Genomic DNA, 18,000 nt, shown 5'->3' on the forward strand with positions numbered 1-18,000 from the left:
GATTCAAGATTCAAGAGGTTTATTCGTCACATACATATACATACTTTCATACATATATGCAGTGAAATGTCAATGCAACGCATTCGGTGATTACACACAATATGTCCTAGACTGAGGTAGCTACCTAAGAACTTCTACTAGACCAACTAACTGATTCCTGAAACGTAATGCAGTAAGTCGAATACTTCGAATAGAATAAAAATATATAGAATAAAATAAAATAAAATAAAATAGATAAAGGGAATAGACTTATGTATATGGGATAGGCTAATAATGTATATACAGATATGTGCATTAAAGTGGCATGTGAATAAAGTGAGGTAGTATTTGTGGGATATACAGCACAGTATACAACAGTACAGCGCAGCAATACGGTAACACCGAACAACCCAGAACAGTGACACAGTATACGGTACAGTATGCTACATACAGTACAGTAAGGTAGCCTATGTATGTGGCTCAGTGAGGACCCCTGGTGAGGTCAGCATTGACAGTTCTTATGGCTTGCAGGAAAAACCTCTGTCTCAGTCTCTCTGTTCTCGCTGTGTGACTGTGGAGGTGCTTTCCTGACCACAGCAGCTGGAACAGTCCGTTGTTGGGGTGGTGAGGATCCTTCATGATCCTGCGGGCTCTGCTACTACATCTCCTGGTGTATAAGTCCTGCAGGGAGGGGAGTGTAGTTCCAGTGGTACGTTCAGCTGAACGCACCACCCTCTGCAGGGCACGCCTGTCCTGAGCAGTACAGTTCCTAAACCAGGCAGTGATGTTGCCTGTCAGGATGCTCTCCATCGCTCCAGAGTAGAAGGACTTGAGGATCCTCACGAGACTCGGAATTTCCTCAGCTGCCTGAGGTGGTAAAGACGCTGCCTCGCCTTTCTCACCAGAGTGTCTGTTTGTAAAGTCCATGTTAAGTCCTCTGTGATGTGGACTCCCAGGTACTTGAAGCTGCTCACCCTGTGCGTCCTCAGTTGTAATCCACGGCTAAAGTCCACAATCAGCTCCTTAGTTTAACTGACATTCAGGTGGAAGTTGTTGTCCTGGCACCAGAGTGACAGGTCAGCCACCTCCTCGCAGTAGGCCTTCTCATTGCAGTCGGTGATCAGGTCCACGACAACGGTGTCGTCAGCAAACTTGATGATGGTGTTGGAGCTGGACCTGGCCACACAGTCATGTGTGTACAGGGAGTACAGTAGGGGGCTGAGGACGCAGCCCTGGGGGGGATCCTATGTTCAGGGTGAGGGAGCTGGACATATGCTTCCCCACCCTAACCACCTGGGGCCGGGCTGAGAAGAAGTCCAGGATCCAGGCGCACAGCGGAGTATTCAGTCCGAGCTCCTTCAGCTTGACAGCCAGTCTGGTGGGGACTTTGGTATTGAAAGCTGAACTATAATCGATGAACAGCAATCTCACATAGGCCCCCTTCCGGCCATCCAGGTGCGTGAGCGTGGTGTGCAGTACCTGGGAGACCGCGTCATCCGTGGATCTGTTCTGCTGGTACGCAAACTGCAAAAGCAGTATATGATATGATATGACCCTCACCATTCTGACTGTACATAGCGATTGAAGTTATAATGGGATATACGATAAGGGTATAATCAACATATCCCAGATATCACATTCAGCTTTCTCATTAGTTGGATAGGATTTTAACCCTGTTATTGTGTGTGTGTGTGTGTGTGTGTGTGTGTGTGTCTGTGTGTGTGTGTGTGTGTGTGTATGTGTGTGTGTGTGTGTGTGTGTGTGTGTGTGTGTGTGTGTGTGTGTGTGTGTGTGTGTGTAATATGTGTTAATGGACACATATTATGTTTGCATAAACAGGGTTAAGTCACGACAACACCTGGATTGGGCTGAATGATCGAACAGTGGAGGACGACTTTCAGTGGACAGACAAGATGGACTTGGTGAGAGTTTTTCTTTTTAGCTTTGGGTCACTTAGCACAAATAATTAATAGAAAGACATTCCTGGAGACATTCCAAAAAAATCCTTTCAAACATTATTTGTTGATGCAGCATTATAAAATCATAATATTTTCTAAACTACAGTTTTGGAAAAACATTTTTTTAGATAGATAATGTAATAACATCAGAATACTGCCTCTACCCATTCTAACAAAAAAAACAAAATGAACTCATGGTTTACATTGGTCTTTTAAAACAGAATTCATATATTGTATACACCAGTTTGTCTAACTCTGTTTTCTCGATGGCACAGCAATATGAAAACTGGCGTGAAAACCAACCGGACAATTTCTTTGCCGGAGGAGAAGACTGCGTGGTGATGATTGCTCACGAGAATGGCAAATGGAACGACGTGCCCTGCAACTACAACCTGCCTTACGTCTGCAAGAAAGGAACAGGTGAGAAGAGGAGAGGGATGACAGGAAGGGAAAGGTGGCATCAATCTGCCGCCACTGAATTGGGCGATTAGGATGACTGAAGGGCAGGCAATGAGGTGGAGAGGAGCGAGAAATGGAGGAAGAACGCTGAAAAATATCCTTAAAACAAGAGTGGATGAGAGGGAGAGGGAGACATAGCTGGAACGGAGAGATAAAGGCGCAAATAGTGAGAGAGAAAGAAACGGGACTGTGAACGGGAGAGAGAGGGAGAGACAGAGAGACATAGAGATAGAAAAATAAGTAAAAAGGGCGGAAAGGTGAAATTGTTCTGCTGTCATTACTTTAGTCTGGTGTTCCATGCATGTCCATGTCCTAGGTCTAAAATGAATAGGAGTACATTTTAGAGTTTATTTTGTTAGATATTATTTACATTTTAGAAAAGCAGATGCATACGATTATTTCACAGAGTATTTCACAAAAAAAGGCCTAAAGGATTATAAAAAATAGTATAAATATATATGTATAGATAGATAGATAGATAGATAGATAGATAGATAGATAGATAGATAGATAGATAGATAGATAGATAGATAGATAGATAGATAGATAGATAGATAGATAGATAGATAGATAGATAGATGGAAAGATAGATGAAAGATAGATGGAAAGATAGATAGACAGATAGACAGATAGACAGATAGACAGATAGACAGATTGACAGATAGCTAGAAAGACCTATACCAGCCTATGTACTTTATGCTCTCATTAGACATCCTGGGACTTCTAGGTTCAGTATGTGAAAGCACTCCACAGTATTTTGAGGGATTATATGGATCTACTAATTAGCACAACACAGGGGTTCAGCTCATAAGTCAAATCAGCCGGGTCAGTGAATGGCTGGAGCAAAAACACGGCAGGACTTTGATTCTCTGTGCACGGAATTACTTTCCTCTATACTTCATCAACTCCTCCTCCCTTCACTTCACCCACCTGGAATGCAAGCCAATCACTTCAGTCCGACAATAGCCAGCTCCATTACCTTGACAAAAAGGTTTGATTTTAGAAAGGGGTAGCAAACACCGCAAAGCTGGACTCAGACAGAAAGTTCTTTCTTCTTGTCTGAAATGCTCAAATTCAGAGGCAAAGTCAGCAAAGTCCCTGTTTCCCGGAGTGTCCACTGCTTCGACTACCTCTATGTGCCCTGATGTGCCTCACCACAGCACGGCAAAGCAGTTAGAGTAATGCCACAAGATGCTCCTCAGAGAGCCTATTAGAGCATTTATTTTTGTGACAAATTTGCATACAGGTCAGACTACCAAGCAGTAGCAGGCATAAATACATATTTATAGCTAGTTTGGGATTATCAGGCTGGTCTTGACAGTAGTCCAGAATTTGTACATTTAGTGGGTCATAAGAAGGCTCTGGTGGCTGTCCAAACCCTCCACAAAAGCTTAGAATTAAACTTCCTTTGGCTTGTCAGCCCTAGATGCGGATAATCCAGAATAATGCCTTGTTGCTCTGGTCGTGAATAACTGGAGAGTTTGAGTTTGGAGCATTCTTGGAGCAAATGTGTATGTCATGTACGCATATTCAGTTATGCAATGTGCCTGACACTTCCAGCCTCAGCATTACAATCACTGCAGACAGGGATAATATTACAGGGTAATGTTTGACGAGGTGATGGAGCACTAGTCTGTGATAACTCGAGTCATACAAACTGTCCATACAACTGTGACGGAGCCATTCAACCATGACTGCCGGGTGTTGAAGCCAATGCTTCAAGCTGCGGTTTAAACAGCAGATGTAGATGTTGATGGTCAGCCCTTTATCTGCCTGAAAATCAGAGAAAGGCGTACACAATCACCCTCTGCACCCTTTCCAGATGACCTTCATCAGTCTAGATTGATGTCTGGATTGATGCTAGGTGTCATGTCTGGGATGGAAAGGCGGTGAGCATATCTGGAACAGATATTTCTTTCATCCGCGAGGTGTTGCTGACGATTCTTGTCGCCAGTCCCCATCTTCGAGCCCACCTCTGACTTTAATCAGTCAGTTACAATCAACAATGTCTTTTCATCATCCTCCACTTTCCTGTCAGCCTCCATTTTATTCCCTCTACGTAAACCCGCATTATGTCTTCTTCGAACAAAGGAGTAAGGCGGCTCCTGCTTGCCACAGGCCTCCAGTCCTGGTTAGATGATCAGAGGTCAGGGGTCATTCCTATGAGGAACATGTATTTCCACAGTGTTTCTCATAAGCCAAAAGCTGGGAGTGGTTGTTGTGTCTGTTGTAGATGTCAGTAGATGGTTTCGCACGGACAGACGTGGTGCCAATTTGTCTGACAAACACAGCATTGGACCCACAGCACTACACTCATACAGACACACAGCTGTGTGACCTCAGGTCGCCTTGATTTCAAAAGCACTTTGATTATAAACCTGAAGATTGTCTGTCGACCAGTCCAATGCATGTCATCCGAACTGTTTCATCTGAACTATGAACTGAACTTCAACTATAAACTTTAAAAAGAAATAAAAAAATAAAACAATGAAACTGTCCATGACCACTGTGTGCTTTGTTAGAGCACTAACCCACCACACTCCCAGTGGCTGCAGTGAGACAGCACACACCCCTGTGTCTCCCTAATCTTTCCTGACGTGATTGCCTGTAGATCTAACAATGCTTGGAGCCCACAGGGCCCAGTGAGTGAAGAGAGGAGACAGCATCTCGCTGTCCTACTAAACCACCCGCACTACCACCTGCCAACAGGGGGGAAAGTAACTTCTACTCAAGTATTGTGCTTATGTTAAGTTTGCCTTAAGGCAGGGGTGTCAAAACTGAAACGACCTGGGGGGCACTGGACACGTGGTCTCCTCAAGGGGCCCATTGGACATCAAGCGATAAACAAATGTGAAATTATTAATAATACGTCTGTTAGAAATAGACACTAATCTTTAAAAACATGTTTTTTATATTTTATTATATGCTGTTTTATATACCTAAAGCATTAAGTAAAATTGAGTGAATTAATTAAGTATTGTGACTATTCCAGATTTAACCATATATTCTAAACATGTAGCGTCATGCTTGCAATCACACACAGGAACAAAACATAAACTTTAAAAAGAAATAAAAAAATAAAACAATGAAACTGTCCATGACCACTGTGTGCTTTGTTAGAGCACTAACCCACCACACTCCCAGTGGCTGCAGTGAGACAGCACACACCCCTGTGTCTCCCTAATCTTTCCTGACGTGATTGCCTGTAGATCTAACAATGCTTGGAGCCCACAGGGCCCAGTGAGTGAAGAGAGGAGACAGCATCTCGCTGTCCTACTAAACCACCCGCACTACCACCTGCCAACAGGGGGGAAAGTAACTTCTACTCAAGTATTGTGCTTATGTTAAGTTTGCCTTAAGGCAGGGGTGTCAAAACTGAAACGACCTGGGGGGCACTGGACACGTGGTCTCCTCAAGGGGCCCATTGGACATCAAGCGATAAACAAATGTGAAATTATTAATAATACGTCTGTTAGAAATAGACACTAATCTTTAAAAACATGTTTTTTATATTTTATTATATGCTGTTTTATATACCTAAAGCATTAAGTAAAATTGAGTGAATTAATTAAGTATTGTGACTATTCCAGATTTAACCATATATTCTAAACATGTAGCGTCATGCTTGCAATCACACACAGGAACAAAACATAAACTTTAAAAAGAAATAAAAAAATAAAACAATGAAACTGTCCATGACCACTGTGTGCTTTGTTAGAGCACTAACCCACCACACTCCCAGTGGCTGCAGTGAGACAGCACACACCCCTGTGTCTCCCTAATCTTTCCTGACGTGATTGCCTGTAGATCTAACAATGCTTGGAGCCCACAGGGCCCAGTGAGTGAAGAGAGGAGACAGCATCTCGCTGTCCTACTAAACCACCCGCACTACCACCTGCCAACAGGGGGGAAAGTAACTTCTACTCAAGTATTGTGCTTATGTTAAGTTTGCCTTAAGGCAGGGGTGTCAAAACTGAAACGACCTGGGGGGCACTGGACACGTGGTCTCCTCAAGGGGCCCATTGGACATCAAGCGATAAACAAATGTGAAATTATTAATAATACGTCTGTTAGAAATAGACACTAATCTTTAAAAACATGTTTTTTATATTTTATTATATGCTGTTTTATATACCTAAAGCATTAAGTAAAATTGAGTGAATTAATTAAGTATTGTGACTATTCCAGATTTAACCATATATTCTAAACATGTAGCGTCATGCTTGCAATCACACACAGGAACAAAACATTAGAATACTACACATTCACATACACTGTACACAAGCATGAAGCCAAAGTTCTGTGTATTATATTCACATACTGTTGAGTTATCAAGTGTCACTCAAGGTTTGTAAATATTGATCTGTTTCTACTGCTCCATGTGGCTGTTAGAGATGTCCTTAATAGTCCCCTCCACACCTACATCCAAACACACAGACATACAGTATGTGCACTGCATGCACAGAATCATCAAAACATGAAGATCACAAGAAGAAATTAGATAAAGGTAGAAACAGGAAGCAACCAGACCAAGGAAGCAACCAATTTATATTTGCTTATATGAATAAGTGTGTAATTGCTTGCTATTCAAAGGAACCTTCATAGTCACTAGCATGGAGCTTGAGAAGAAACCTCAAACCACTGCAACTTACCAGTGGGCATTTTGTGTGCGAAACATGATCTGCCTTTGCGGATTTTGACCTTTCTGCTGCGTTCTCCACAAGGGACCTCACTGATTCAAAGCTGCCAATTACACGTCTTTTCCCATCAGACCACGATCGAGTTTGGTTTGTCTAAATTTTGCAGCCCTTCGCTCTCACCCGTATTCAATATATTCCCATTCCCCGAACACAACAGAAACATTTGAAGAAATACTTGTAGAGCAAGTGGCGAGTTTAGAGTGAAGAATGCAGAACCTTTCATTTACCCCTTTCCCACTGCGCCAAAAAAGCCAGTAACACCTGCTAACATCAGGCATTTGTCATTTGTGGGAAGGTAACGTTTCACTCCAAATGACCCTGCAATACAATATATACTGTTTTTCATCGGCTCCAGCTCCGATCGGCTGTGATGGAAACATGACACTTGGGTACACACCCTAGTTTTCACCCTTTTGCCAGCGCGATGCGACTCACGTTGAAGTTCCGTACGTGGCACGTGAAATAGACAGGAATATCCGTGTATCTCTGGATCGTTTCATATCCGATTTAGAATCCAAAATCGGATATGATGGGCGGGACCATGACATTTTTGAGTATGAGTTTCGAGTCTGGGGACCGCTTCAAGAAGCACCGGGTGAAGGGAAGGGAGTGACAGCAAAGCAAAAGGGAGTGAGCGGATCTGAAATGACATGAAGGTTATTGACATGGCGCGAGGAAATGACCAGATGAAAATAAAAAAAAGTATACATGCTGGGAGACCAGGAAGGATTTATGACAATATGAAATTATTGCTACATGAAATTATTCATATTACTCAGTGCCCTTGGATGTAAAGCGGTCACTGCACTTTTGAGGGTTTTGATTATATGTCTTCTCTTTACTTATTTCCTCCAAGGAAAACTTGCAAATAGCCTTTTTTAAGTGAAACTCCTTTTTCTCCCCATCATTCTCTGCAACATATTAGGCTGTAAATGTGGCGTGAAAGCTTTCATCAGGGTTAATGAAAGTGTTTGGTTTGTTTTCCTTATTAAGAATTTAGAAGGTAATTGGAGGATATGAAGAAGAGGAGGCAAGAGCTGATTGGAGAGTCACGAGGGAATGAAGTTGCTGCATTGTCTATATCTTTCTGCTGTGCGCTTCTTCTGGCCTTTACTGGTGGAGCAACCAGAGACAGAGATTATTATAGACAAGACAAGGAACTCTTTCAGTTTTAATGAGAAAATATGGAACATTCAAAAACAGATAATTTTTTCTGACACCATGTATGGCAGCACCAGCAATGTGCCGCGATACATGGTGTCAGAAAAATAAAAATCGCCACACGTGCGTTCATATCATAAAGAAAATCCACCAATGACAGATTATGCTTTCAGGTTTGCACTTGTGATGAATATCACAATGTATTTCTTTTGTAGGGACACCAGCGGAGGGGCCAGGGTCTTGTGGACTTTCGGGGACCTCTACAATAACAAAATGATGTTAAAATCTACATATAGATTCATGGTATTATTTTGTACCAACCTTTATAATCACCTTTTGAGCACTCTACTAGTGCGAGCGAGAGAGAGAGAGCGAGAGAGAGAGAGAGAGAGAGACAGAGAGAGAGAATGAGAATGAATCAAGGAATATTGGGAGAACATGTGCTACGTTGTTGTCAACGTGGTTTTATTTATAAAAGCCTCGGACACAACAAACTAAGAACCGCAAGACAAACTGAACTAAACAGCCTACACACAGCTGCATTGGCAAGACAGAAAACAAACTAGACCAGAGGAGCAAAGCTCTCTGACATAGACAGCTTGACTCAAGGTAAGTTCAGGATTCAACAACATGACAAACACAGTTAAATAGCCAGACCCCCGGTGGAGGCAATGCAGATAATTAACAGGAAGTAGCATAATATTGGTTGTAGGTTCCCACTGGCAGCAACTCTTTGGGTCCCTCGCACAGTTCCCCCTGACTGCCATAGCTCTGCCGGGCCCGGGGGACAGGACTGCTGGGACCGTGCTGCGTGGTCGTGACAAGGGGGCATGAGGGTCAGTTGGTCAGCGTCAAGACCCAAGACTTCAAAATGACATTTAAACATAAAAGTGTCACTCAGAGAAGAAAAGAATGGCATTTTTATGAACAAGAAGTCTTCAAACTTAACATTGTTTTTTCAATATTATTACTTTCATTCCCACATTCTAGCCACTGGAGGTTCACAAGCCAGTGTATCATCAGTGTTGGTCCCAAGCCCGGATGAATAGAGAGGGTTGCGTCAGAAAGGGCATCCGGCGTATAGACCATGCCAAATCAAACATGCGGACAACAAATCTGATTTCCAGACCGGATCGGTTGAGGCCCGGGTTAACAACGACCACCACTGGTGCCGTTAGCCAACAGGGTGCCAGTGGAAATTGTGCTTCTGTCTGCCGAAGAAGAAGAAGAGGGGGAAGGCGTGTCCGGAGACAGCAGGAGAGGAAGAAGGGTAGGAGAGTAGAGTTGAGAGCAGGAACTTTGAATGTTGGCACTATGAAGGGTAAAGAGAATGAGCTGGCTGACATGATGGACCGAAGGAAAGTAGATGTACTATGTGTACAAGAGACCAGGTGCAAGTGGAGTAAGGCAAGGAGTATCGGAGCTGGGTACAAACTGTTCTACCATGGAGTGGATGGTAGGAGAAATGGGGTAGGGAAAGTCTTGAAGGAAGAATATGTCAAGAGTGTTTTGGAGGTAATGAGAGTGTCGGACAGAGTGATGAGCATGAATCTGGAAATTGATGGGGTGATAATGAATGTGGTGAGTGCATATGCTCCCCAAGTTGGGTGTGAGATGGAAGAGAAAGAAGAATTCTTAAGTTGGATGTAGTGGTGAATAACGTCCCCAAGGGAGAGAGAGTGGTTGTTGGAACAGATCTCAATGGGCATGTTGGCGAAGGGATCAGAGACATAGTTGAAGAGAAGGTGATGGGTAGGTATGGTGTCAAGAAGAGGAATGTGGAAGGACAGATGGTGGTGGATTTCACCAAAAGGATGAAATTGGCTGTTGTGAATACGTATTTCAAGAAGAGGGAGGAACACAGGGTGACATACAAGAGTGGATGAAGGTGCACACAGGTGGACTACATCTTATGCAGGAGGTGCAATCTAAAAGAGATTAGTGACTGCAAAGTGGTGGTCGGGGAGTGTGTTGTGTGGTGTGTGTGGTGGTCCATAGGATGACTCTGGAGGCCAAGAAGAGGAAGAGAGTGAAAGAAGAGCCAAAGATAAAATGATGGAAGTTGAAAAAGGAGCAGTGTTGCATGCAATTTAGGGAAGAGGTAAGACAGGCAATAAGTGGGAATGAACAGTTACCAGATGGCTGGGAAACAACTGCAGAAGTGGTGAGGGAGACGGCCAAGAAAGTACTCGCTGTATAATGCGGGAAGAGGAAGGAAGACAAGGACTCTTGGTGGTGGAATGAGGAAGTACAGGAGAGCATAGAGCAGAAGAGGTTGGCGAAGAAGAAATGGGATTGCCAGAGAGATGAAGAAAGTAGACAGGAGTACAAGCTGATGCGGCGCAATGCGAAGTGAGAAGTGGCAAAGGCAAAGGGAAAGGCATATGACGAGTTGTATGAGAGGTTGGACAGTAAGGAAGGAGAAAAGGACTTGTACGATTGGCAAGACAAAGGGACCAAGCTGGGAAGGATGTACAGCAGGTTAGGGTGATGAGGAGAGTGTGTTGAGAAGGTGGAAGGAATACTTTGAGGAGTTGATGAATGAAGAAAATGAGAGGGAGAGAAGAGTGGATGATGTAGGGATAGTGGATCAAGAAGTGCAGCAAATTAGCAAGGATGAGGTGAGAACAGCATTAAAGAAGATGAAGAGTGGAAAGGCAGTTGGCCCAGATGACATACCTGGGGAAGGATGGAAATGTTAAGGTGGGATGGCAGTGGCGTTCCTAACGAGAATGTTTAACACCATCCTGGAAAGGGAGAGGATGCCGGAGGAGTGGAGAAGTGTACTGGTACCCATCTTCAAGAATAAGGGAGACGTACAGAGCTGTAGTAACTACAGGGGAATAAAGTTGATCAGCCACAGCATGAAGCTATGGGAAAGTGGAGTGGAGGCTAGGTTAAGAGGAAAGGTGGGGATCAGCGAGCAGCAGTATGGTTTCATGCCAGAAGAGAGTACTACAGATGCAATGTTTGCTTTAAGAATGCTGATGAAAAAGTACAGGGAAGGCCAGAGGAAGTTGCACTGCGTCTTTGTGGATTTAGTGAAAGCATATGAAAGGGTGCCGAGAGAGGAAGTGTGGTATTGCATAAGGAAGTCTGGGGTGGCAGAGAAGTAGTCAGACAGTAGCAAGGTGTGCACTAGGCCTGATGAAGGCATTCAAAGTGGAGGTGGGATTGCATCAAGGATCAGCTCTGAGCCCTTTCTTGTTTGCAATGGTGATGGACAGGTAAACAGATCAGGCAGGAGTCTCCGTGGACTATGATGTTCGCAGATGACATTGTGATCGTAGCGTGAGTAGGGAGCAGGTTGAGGAGAGCCTGGAGAAGTGGAGGCATAAATTAGAAAGAAGAGGAATGAAAGTCAGCAGGAGTAAGACAGAATACATGTGCCTGAATGGGAGGGAAGGCGGAGAAAAGCTGAGAATGCAAGGAGTGGAGGTGGAGAAGGCGGATGAGTTCAAGTACCTGGCGTCGACCATCCAAAGCAGCGGAGAGTGTGGGAGGGAGGTGAAGAAGGGAGTACAGGCAGGGTGGAGTGGGTGGAGAAGAATGTCTGGAGTGATCTGTGACAGATGGGTTCCAGCAAGAGTGAAGGGGAAGTTCTACAGGATGGTAGTGAGACCAGCTACTGTATGTTGTACGGTTTAGAGGCTGTGGCACTGACAAAAAGGCAGGTGGCTGAACTGGAGGTGGCAGAGTTGAGGATGTTAAGATTTTCATTGGGAGTGACAAGGATGGACAGGATTAAGAATGAGTATATTAGAGGGACAGCTCAGGTTGGACAGCTTGGTGAAAAAGTGAGAGAGGCCAGATTGAGATGGTTTGGACATGTGTGTAGGAGAGATGAGAGTTACATTGGGAGAAGGAAGCTGAGGATGGAGCTGCCAGGCAAGAGGAAAAGAGGAAGGCCAAAGAGAAGGCTTATGGATGTGGTGAGGGAGGACATGCAGGTGGTTGGTGTAAGGGAGGAAGATGCGCAGAACAGAAGGTACTGGAGGCAGATGATCCGCTGTGGCGACCCCTAACGGGAGCAGCTGAAAGGAAAGTATTATTTGAATTCCCACTACCACAGCAAAAGAGTATATAGTGTGTGTATAGTGTGTGTATAGTGTGTGTGTGTGTGTGTGTGTGTGTGTGTGTGTGTGTGTGTGTGTGTATGTGTGGGAGTCCCCAGCATCACCACGTTCTGATGTGGAGTGCTACACCACACTACAGTGTATATGTTGTTCACAATTCATCCATGCATCTACATATGAAATGTAGATGTAGATAGTAGTATATATACGGCAGAACGTTAGAAAGAGACATTTCAACCGTTGAATGATATAGGAGTCCAACTCCCCAGGAGCATCCCCTCTTCACCTCTCTGATCACCTCAAGGGATTTTTGTACAGCTTCCCTTACTGGTTGAGGGTGTTTTATTGAACTGTACTATTAAACAATGTCTTACTCAACTTCTGTGAATTTGAAGGGAGAGTGAACTTTGCGAAAATATATAATATAAAAACAATTCACTTGTAAATCTACAGCACCTATTAATAATATTAATAATAATTAACAATAATATTAGTAAAATATACTATATTTTCCGACACACAAATGCACTGGTTCAGGCACAGCTGTGTGGCTGTGGGGTTGCAGCGTCGTGACTGCCATCTAGGGAGGGAGACGGGTACTGAGGCCTTATCCTCACCTGTCATCTCCGCAGGGGGAGTCTGGCAGCCCTGATGTGAGAGTTAAGAAACCTGTGATGTTGTGTGGGCGTTTCCCTGAAGCTTTGCCAGCATGTCTATCCCCGACTCGAGTGTCAGACGACATTCCTTCGCAGCCTATTGAGTGCATTTTTTGGGAGCCTGCCTCGACTCTGTAGTGCAGAGTTGAAGACGGTTCTTGTCTGACAGCTGCCCACTCACTCACAGAGCTGCGCTGACATGTTGCCCCGTGAAAAAAATCGAAACCCACACTTAAGCGTATGCGCTGTGAGATGCTTTCAAAAATGTAGGCACGTAGAGCAATTAACCTTTGCTTTCAGCTCAGATAACAACATGTTTGCTGTATTTCTACCTCTCTTTTTTACCACGAATCTCATCCAATGAGCTTCATTCTTGTTCTCTTTCCCTCTGTCTTCTATCTCTCTCTCTCTCTCTCTCTCTCTCTTCTCTCAGTTCTCTGCGGATCTCCACCCTCTGTCGATAACGCCTTTTTGATTGGAAGGAAGCGCTCCCACTATGACATCCACTCCATGGTGCGCTACCAGTGTGCTGACGGTTTCCTACAGCGCCACGTGCCCACAGCCAAGTGCCGCGCCAACGGCAAGTGGGATCGTCCCAAGATCATCTGCACAAAATGTGAGTGAAGGCAAGCAAGGCGTCAGGTGTTAATGTCATTTTCGTACCACCAGTGAGTGGAAACGCAGCAGTTCACCTTCAGTATCTGCCCTGGAGTGTTCATTTCACTGCTGGTTCCGAGTTCTTCCCTACCAGCATTGAATTTGAATAAGGTAACCAGCCGTTGTATTTATTTTTGTTCGCCAAGAAGAACTACTGAGGTAGAAAATCATCCCTGTTCTCTTTGCCGTGAAGAGCATCTTTATTTTGGCTGTTTTTTTCACATGTGCGTTGAAGTGACAAGTGGATATCGCCTCTGTTGCCCGGGTTGACCCTTACTTAGCTTTTGTAGAGTTATGTAGGGGGAAATACATTTTAAATGAACATACAGCAAGAAAAATAGAAAGGAAGAAAGATTACAAAAGCACCCAAACATGCACATTCACATGAATCATACAGTACATAAAAGTACATGAGAACCCATGTGTTAACTGGTGCACTGTAAAACTCATGTGATGCACACAAGTGGGTGGCATCTGTTTAAATGTGATATATCACCTATTAAATAATGTCACCTTTTTAAGGGCCAATGTACCTGGGGTGTATATATTAAAGTCCACCATCATGCTCATTTAACTCCCGGATTCTTGGAGATTGCTGTGATGAATATAAATCAACCAGGTTGAGGCAGTGGGTAAAGAGAAGTTTTGTGGCCCTGTGTTCTCACCCACCTCTGCAGAGCGGCATGCAAAGTCTCAATATCCCTCAAAAGTCATCGTTCATACTTGGTTTGGATCATATTCTCATTGTTTTTGGTCTTTATTTCTGATAAAGAGAGGCAACAAAAAAAACGTTTCATATTTGTTATTTTTATCCACCTGCTTTCATTTTCTTGGGACATTTGAGCTTCAAAGCCAAACTTTTGAAAAATTACAAGTTGACAATGAGATGCCAAGAATGAGATTCAAAATATAGTTTTTATATTTGTTCCTTCAGAAATCATGTTGTGACTTGTCAGTCGCCTTATTTCAGTTCACTCATCGCATGACAGTTGTGATGGAACATCAACTTTTTTGTTTATCTTCCCTGCTTATGTCCCTTTATCTTTTACGACTATTTTCACAGCCCAAGTTTATAAGGCTTTTGGCTACCATTTTGTCAGTTCAACCCTGAAACAAGCTTTCATCTCTGGATGTGAGTGGGTGACTTTCAGTGCTTTGTTTGTCTGCACCATGCACCAGGTCTTTCAGTGTGAGATAAACGACTGTGTAGCTGTGTGTAGGGAATGTATAGAGGCTAAAACCATTACCAGCAGTATGGAGATAGTGGATCTTCCTGCCTGTTTTATCGCCTTTACACTGACCTTTTACCTGCTTTTGTGTAATCTGTCCCCGTCACCCCTCTATGCGTTTAAACACCCTCACATTTGTTTTATTTTGTTTTAACGGTAGCTTTTATTCCGCTTGTCACGTCAAGTCAAGTCAAGTTTCTATAGCCAGTCTCAAAGGGCTTCACAAGTCCACAATTCACTTGTAAATCTACAGCCCCTGTTAATAAACCACATCCACTATTCTTGCCCTCTACCCGGTCAAGAAAAAGCTCCTAGAGTTTTATTGCAACCTTATTATTTAATTTGTTTTATTCCTCTGCATGTGTCTCACTATGTCCATCTTTCCTATCCCCAGGTTTAACACAAAAGTGCTCAGTGCTTTGAGGACCTTGAAGTACAAAGTACATTAGTATTTAGAAAATCAGTATTGGCAAATTCTTTTAAAAAAAAAAGCTTAAAAGACCACGTCTGTTGTTCAGATCTGATCTACATTTTTTTTTTCTGCATAATCTCTTCTACTTTTGTGTGGAGTGGGAAAGTTTATAAATGTCCTTCCTTATAATTGAATATTGTCTGGATGAACCACGTGTCTGTCTTCTAAGGCCCTCTTGGGTGATCTGATCACAGCTCTAAGTAGGTCTGTTCACACCTGACATTAGAATGTGTCTCCACATGCGTCTTGAGTAGCCACGTATGATCAGATCTCATTTCCCCGCTCTATATGCAAATAAATACGTACACCCTTTCCATTTGCAAAGACCAAATGTGAAGACCTTGACGCGCGAGCAAAATCAAAACAATACAGACTGAAATTGTGGCGCCGTGTGCACTGTATTCAGCGCAGAGTCCAGGCTGAACAGATTTATTTAGTTTCCTGATTTTCTTACTTGTATGCAAAATTAACAACGTGAACATAATGCAGAGAATTTAAGTGGAGTTTTTTGTTCAAACAAAATTCTTAAACACAAGTGAGTTAATAAACTGTCCCGATCACTGTGCAATGGAATGAACGAAAAAAAAACCTGTGTGTCCCATGCCACTTTACTTGTAAATAATAAATCCTGCACTTCTGTCACGGGGAGGCTTTCTCAATTTCCTGACCAGACATTGATTTGACACCATTGGCGCACGAATAAGTACGTACTTCCACTTACACTTGAGGATGTCAGTTGAGTGGACGGACCTTCAATGTGACCCAGGACACATACACGTTTTCACTGCTCAAAGAATGTGGCCATATGTGGCCAGAGGACCTCCGAATGTGGTCTGAAGGATCGGATCTCAATGTGTCCTCAAAGTGGTTTGAGTGCATTTACACCTGGCATTGGAGCTGTCCACTTGTGATCAGATCACCAAAGATGCATGTTAATACCAGGTGTAAACGGGGCCTAAGCGATCATTGCCCTCTCGTTTACCACCTTTCTCTCATTTCCCTCTCTCTCTCTCGCTCTCTCTCTCTCTCTCTCTCTCTCTCTCGCTCTCTCCCCTCTTCCAGCCCAGCGATCCCACCGCTATCGGCGTCACCACCACAAGGGCAGGCGGGAGCGCAGGAAGCACAGGAAGCACGGCCACCGGGAGGGTGGTCGCCACGGAGCGGACCAGGCTCACAACCGCAGCCACTTCTGAACCAAAGATCCGCCCTTGTCTCCTTCATCCTCTCCTCATCCTCCCTACCACCCACTCCTCCTCTTCCCCGGCTGCTCGGTGCAGTTTGCCTGTTCTGCTGTCCTCCCTTGCAACCGCGGCGATTTCCCCCTTAAACACTGTTTAAAACTCTTTAAAAACAGCTAGAACTCTCTACCCCAGCCCAAAACCCTCTAACCTGATCAACACTGGTTTACCCTGACTTATCCTGGAATCCCCTGGTCTACCTTGGTCTACCCTGGTCTAACCTGGATTACCCTGGCCTACCAGGGTCTACCCTGATTTATCCTGGACTACCCAGTCTACCCTGATCAAACCTGGCTTCCCCTGGCATACGGGGGTATACCCTGACCTATCCTGGCCTACCCCAGTCTACCCTGATGTACCCAGCCGTACTATGGTCTACCCAAGCCTGCCCCAGTCTACCGTGATCTAACGTGGCTTGCAATGGTGTACTCCGACTAACCATTGTCTACCCTGGTCTACCCTAGTCTACCCTAGTCTACCCTGGTCTACCCTGGCTTACCCAAGCCTACTCTGGTCTATCCTGGTCCCGGCTCCAACCGCAGCTCACTGAGTCAGCCTGTATCATAGTCAACTCTGAGGCCTGCCAGAGTACTGCCAGGCCTGACCGGGACGATAACCATCCCTTTGTACTCCTCTTAGTTTTAATCCCCTGTTTAACTTTCCACTTGTTTCTTGTCTGTCTTGAACTGTTTTATTTTGATTTATTTTCAATGAGTTCAACGATGTCCAGAAACGTGGGCTTTCACTGACCAGTTTTTAGGGAGATACCGTGACACCTTTGAGTTCCGCATGTACTATACTCTAACGTTCTCGGGAGAGAAGTGGTTTAAGTACAAGCTGTAAATAGTGAAAATTGAAAATGCTCAATTAAGATCTGTCAATTCAAGCAGCACATCTATTGGAGTCAATTATTTTCTACTCTTATGGCGAACACACCGTATTTTCACAGATGTGTTTCTTGACTATACTGTGTTTGGTTAATTTAGGTTACAACACCTTTAAGCAATTGCGAAACAGAAGAAATAGATTTACTTTGAATCAGAGACTCCTGTAATTAAATTATTTGGAGGTTTAGTTTTAGCGTACCTTGAAGATTAGCATTGTATCCTCACGTCAGTGTAAAACAGTCTTTATTTCTTTAAATCGGATGCTTAGCCTGCAGAGGAAGATGGAGCGTACATCACATCTCATAAAATCACATAGTTTCACACATCAAGCTAGCTGGATTTCCACAGCCTTGAAGGGCACGAAACGGCTCCCAGACAGAATTCAAAACAGCCATGGGACACTCCCTCTGCTGTTGTTGTCAAGGGTCAATTTTATTGTCGGCTGTGAGGTTGTCATGTATGTATCTCTGTGTGTATTTCAGTTCCAACAGAGCTCTCGCCCTTCTCGTGTCTAATCCTGTTCTGGAT

General features: G+C 44.0%; 1 protein-coding gene across 1 annotated transcript in view; it reads left to right on the forward strand.

The window, feature by feature from the left end:
* Positions 1 to 16,663, forward strand: part of ncanb (neurocan b) — a gene marked incomplete at its 5' end in the record, with an annotated part of 118,244 nt that extends 101,581 nt beyond the window's left edge. The window contains 4 exons of the mRNA XM_079996527.1: positions 1,819 to 1,901; positions 2,213 to 2,357; positions 13,423 to 13,605; positions 16,410 to 16,663. Of these exons, the coding sequence (XP_079852653.1) occupies positions 1,819 to 1,901; positions 2,213 to 2,357; positions 13,423 to 13,605; positions 16,410 to 16,540 (542 nt within the window). The 3' untranslated portion in view covers positions 16,541 to 16,663. The remainder of the gene's footprint in view (positions 1 to 1,818; positions 1,902 to 2,212; positions 2,358 to 13,422; positions 13,606 to 16,409) is intronic.
* Between the last annotated feature and the right edge of the window lie 1,337 nt (positions 16,664 to 18,000).

This window comes from Zeus faber (assembly GCF_960531495.2).
Source record: "Zeus faber genome assembly, chromosome: 1".
Lineage (NCBI taxonomy): Eukaryota > Metazoa > Chordata > Actinopteri > Zeiformes > Zeidae > Zeus > Zeus faber.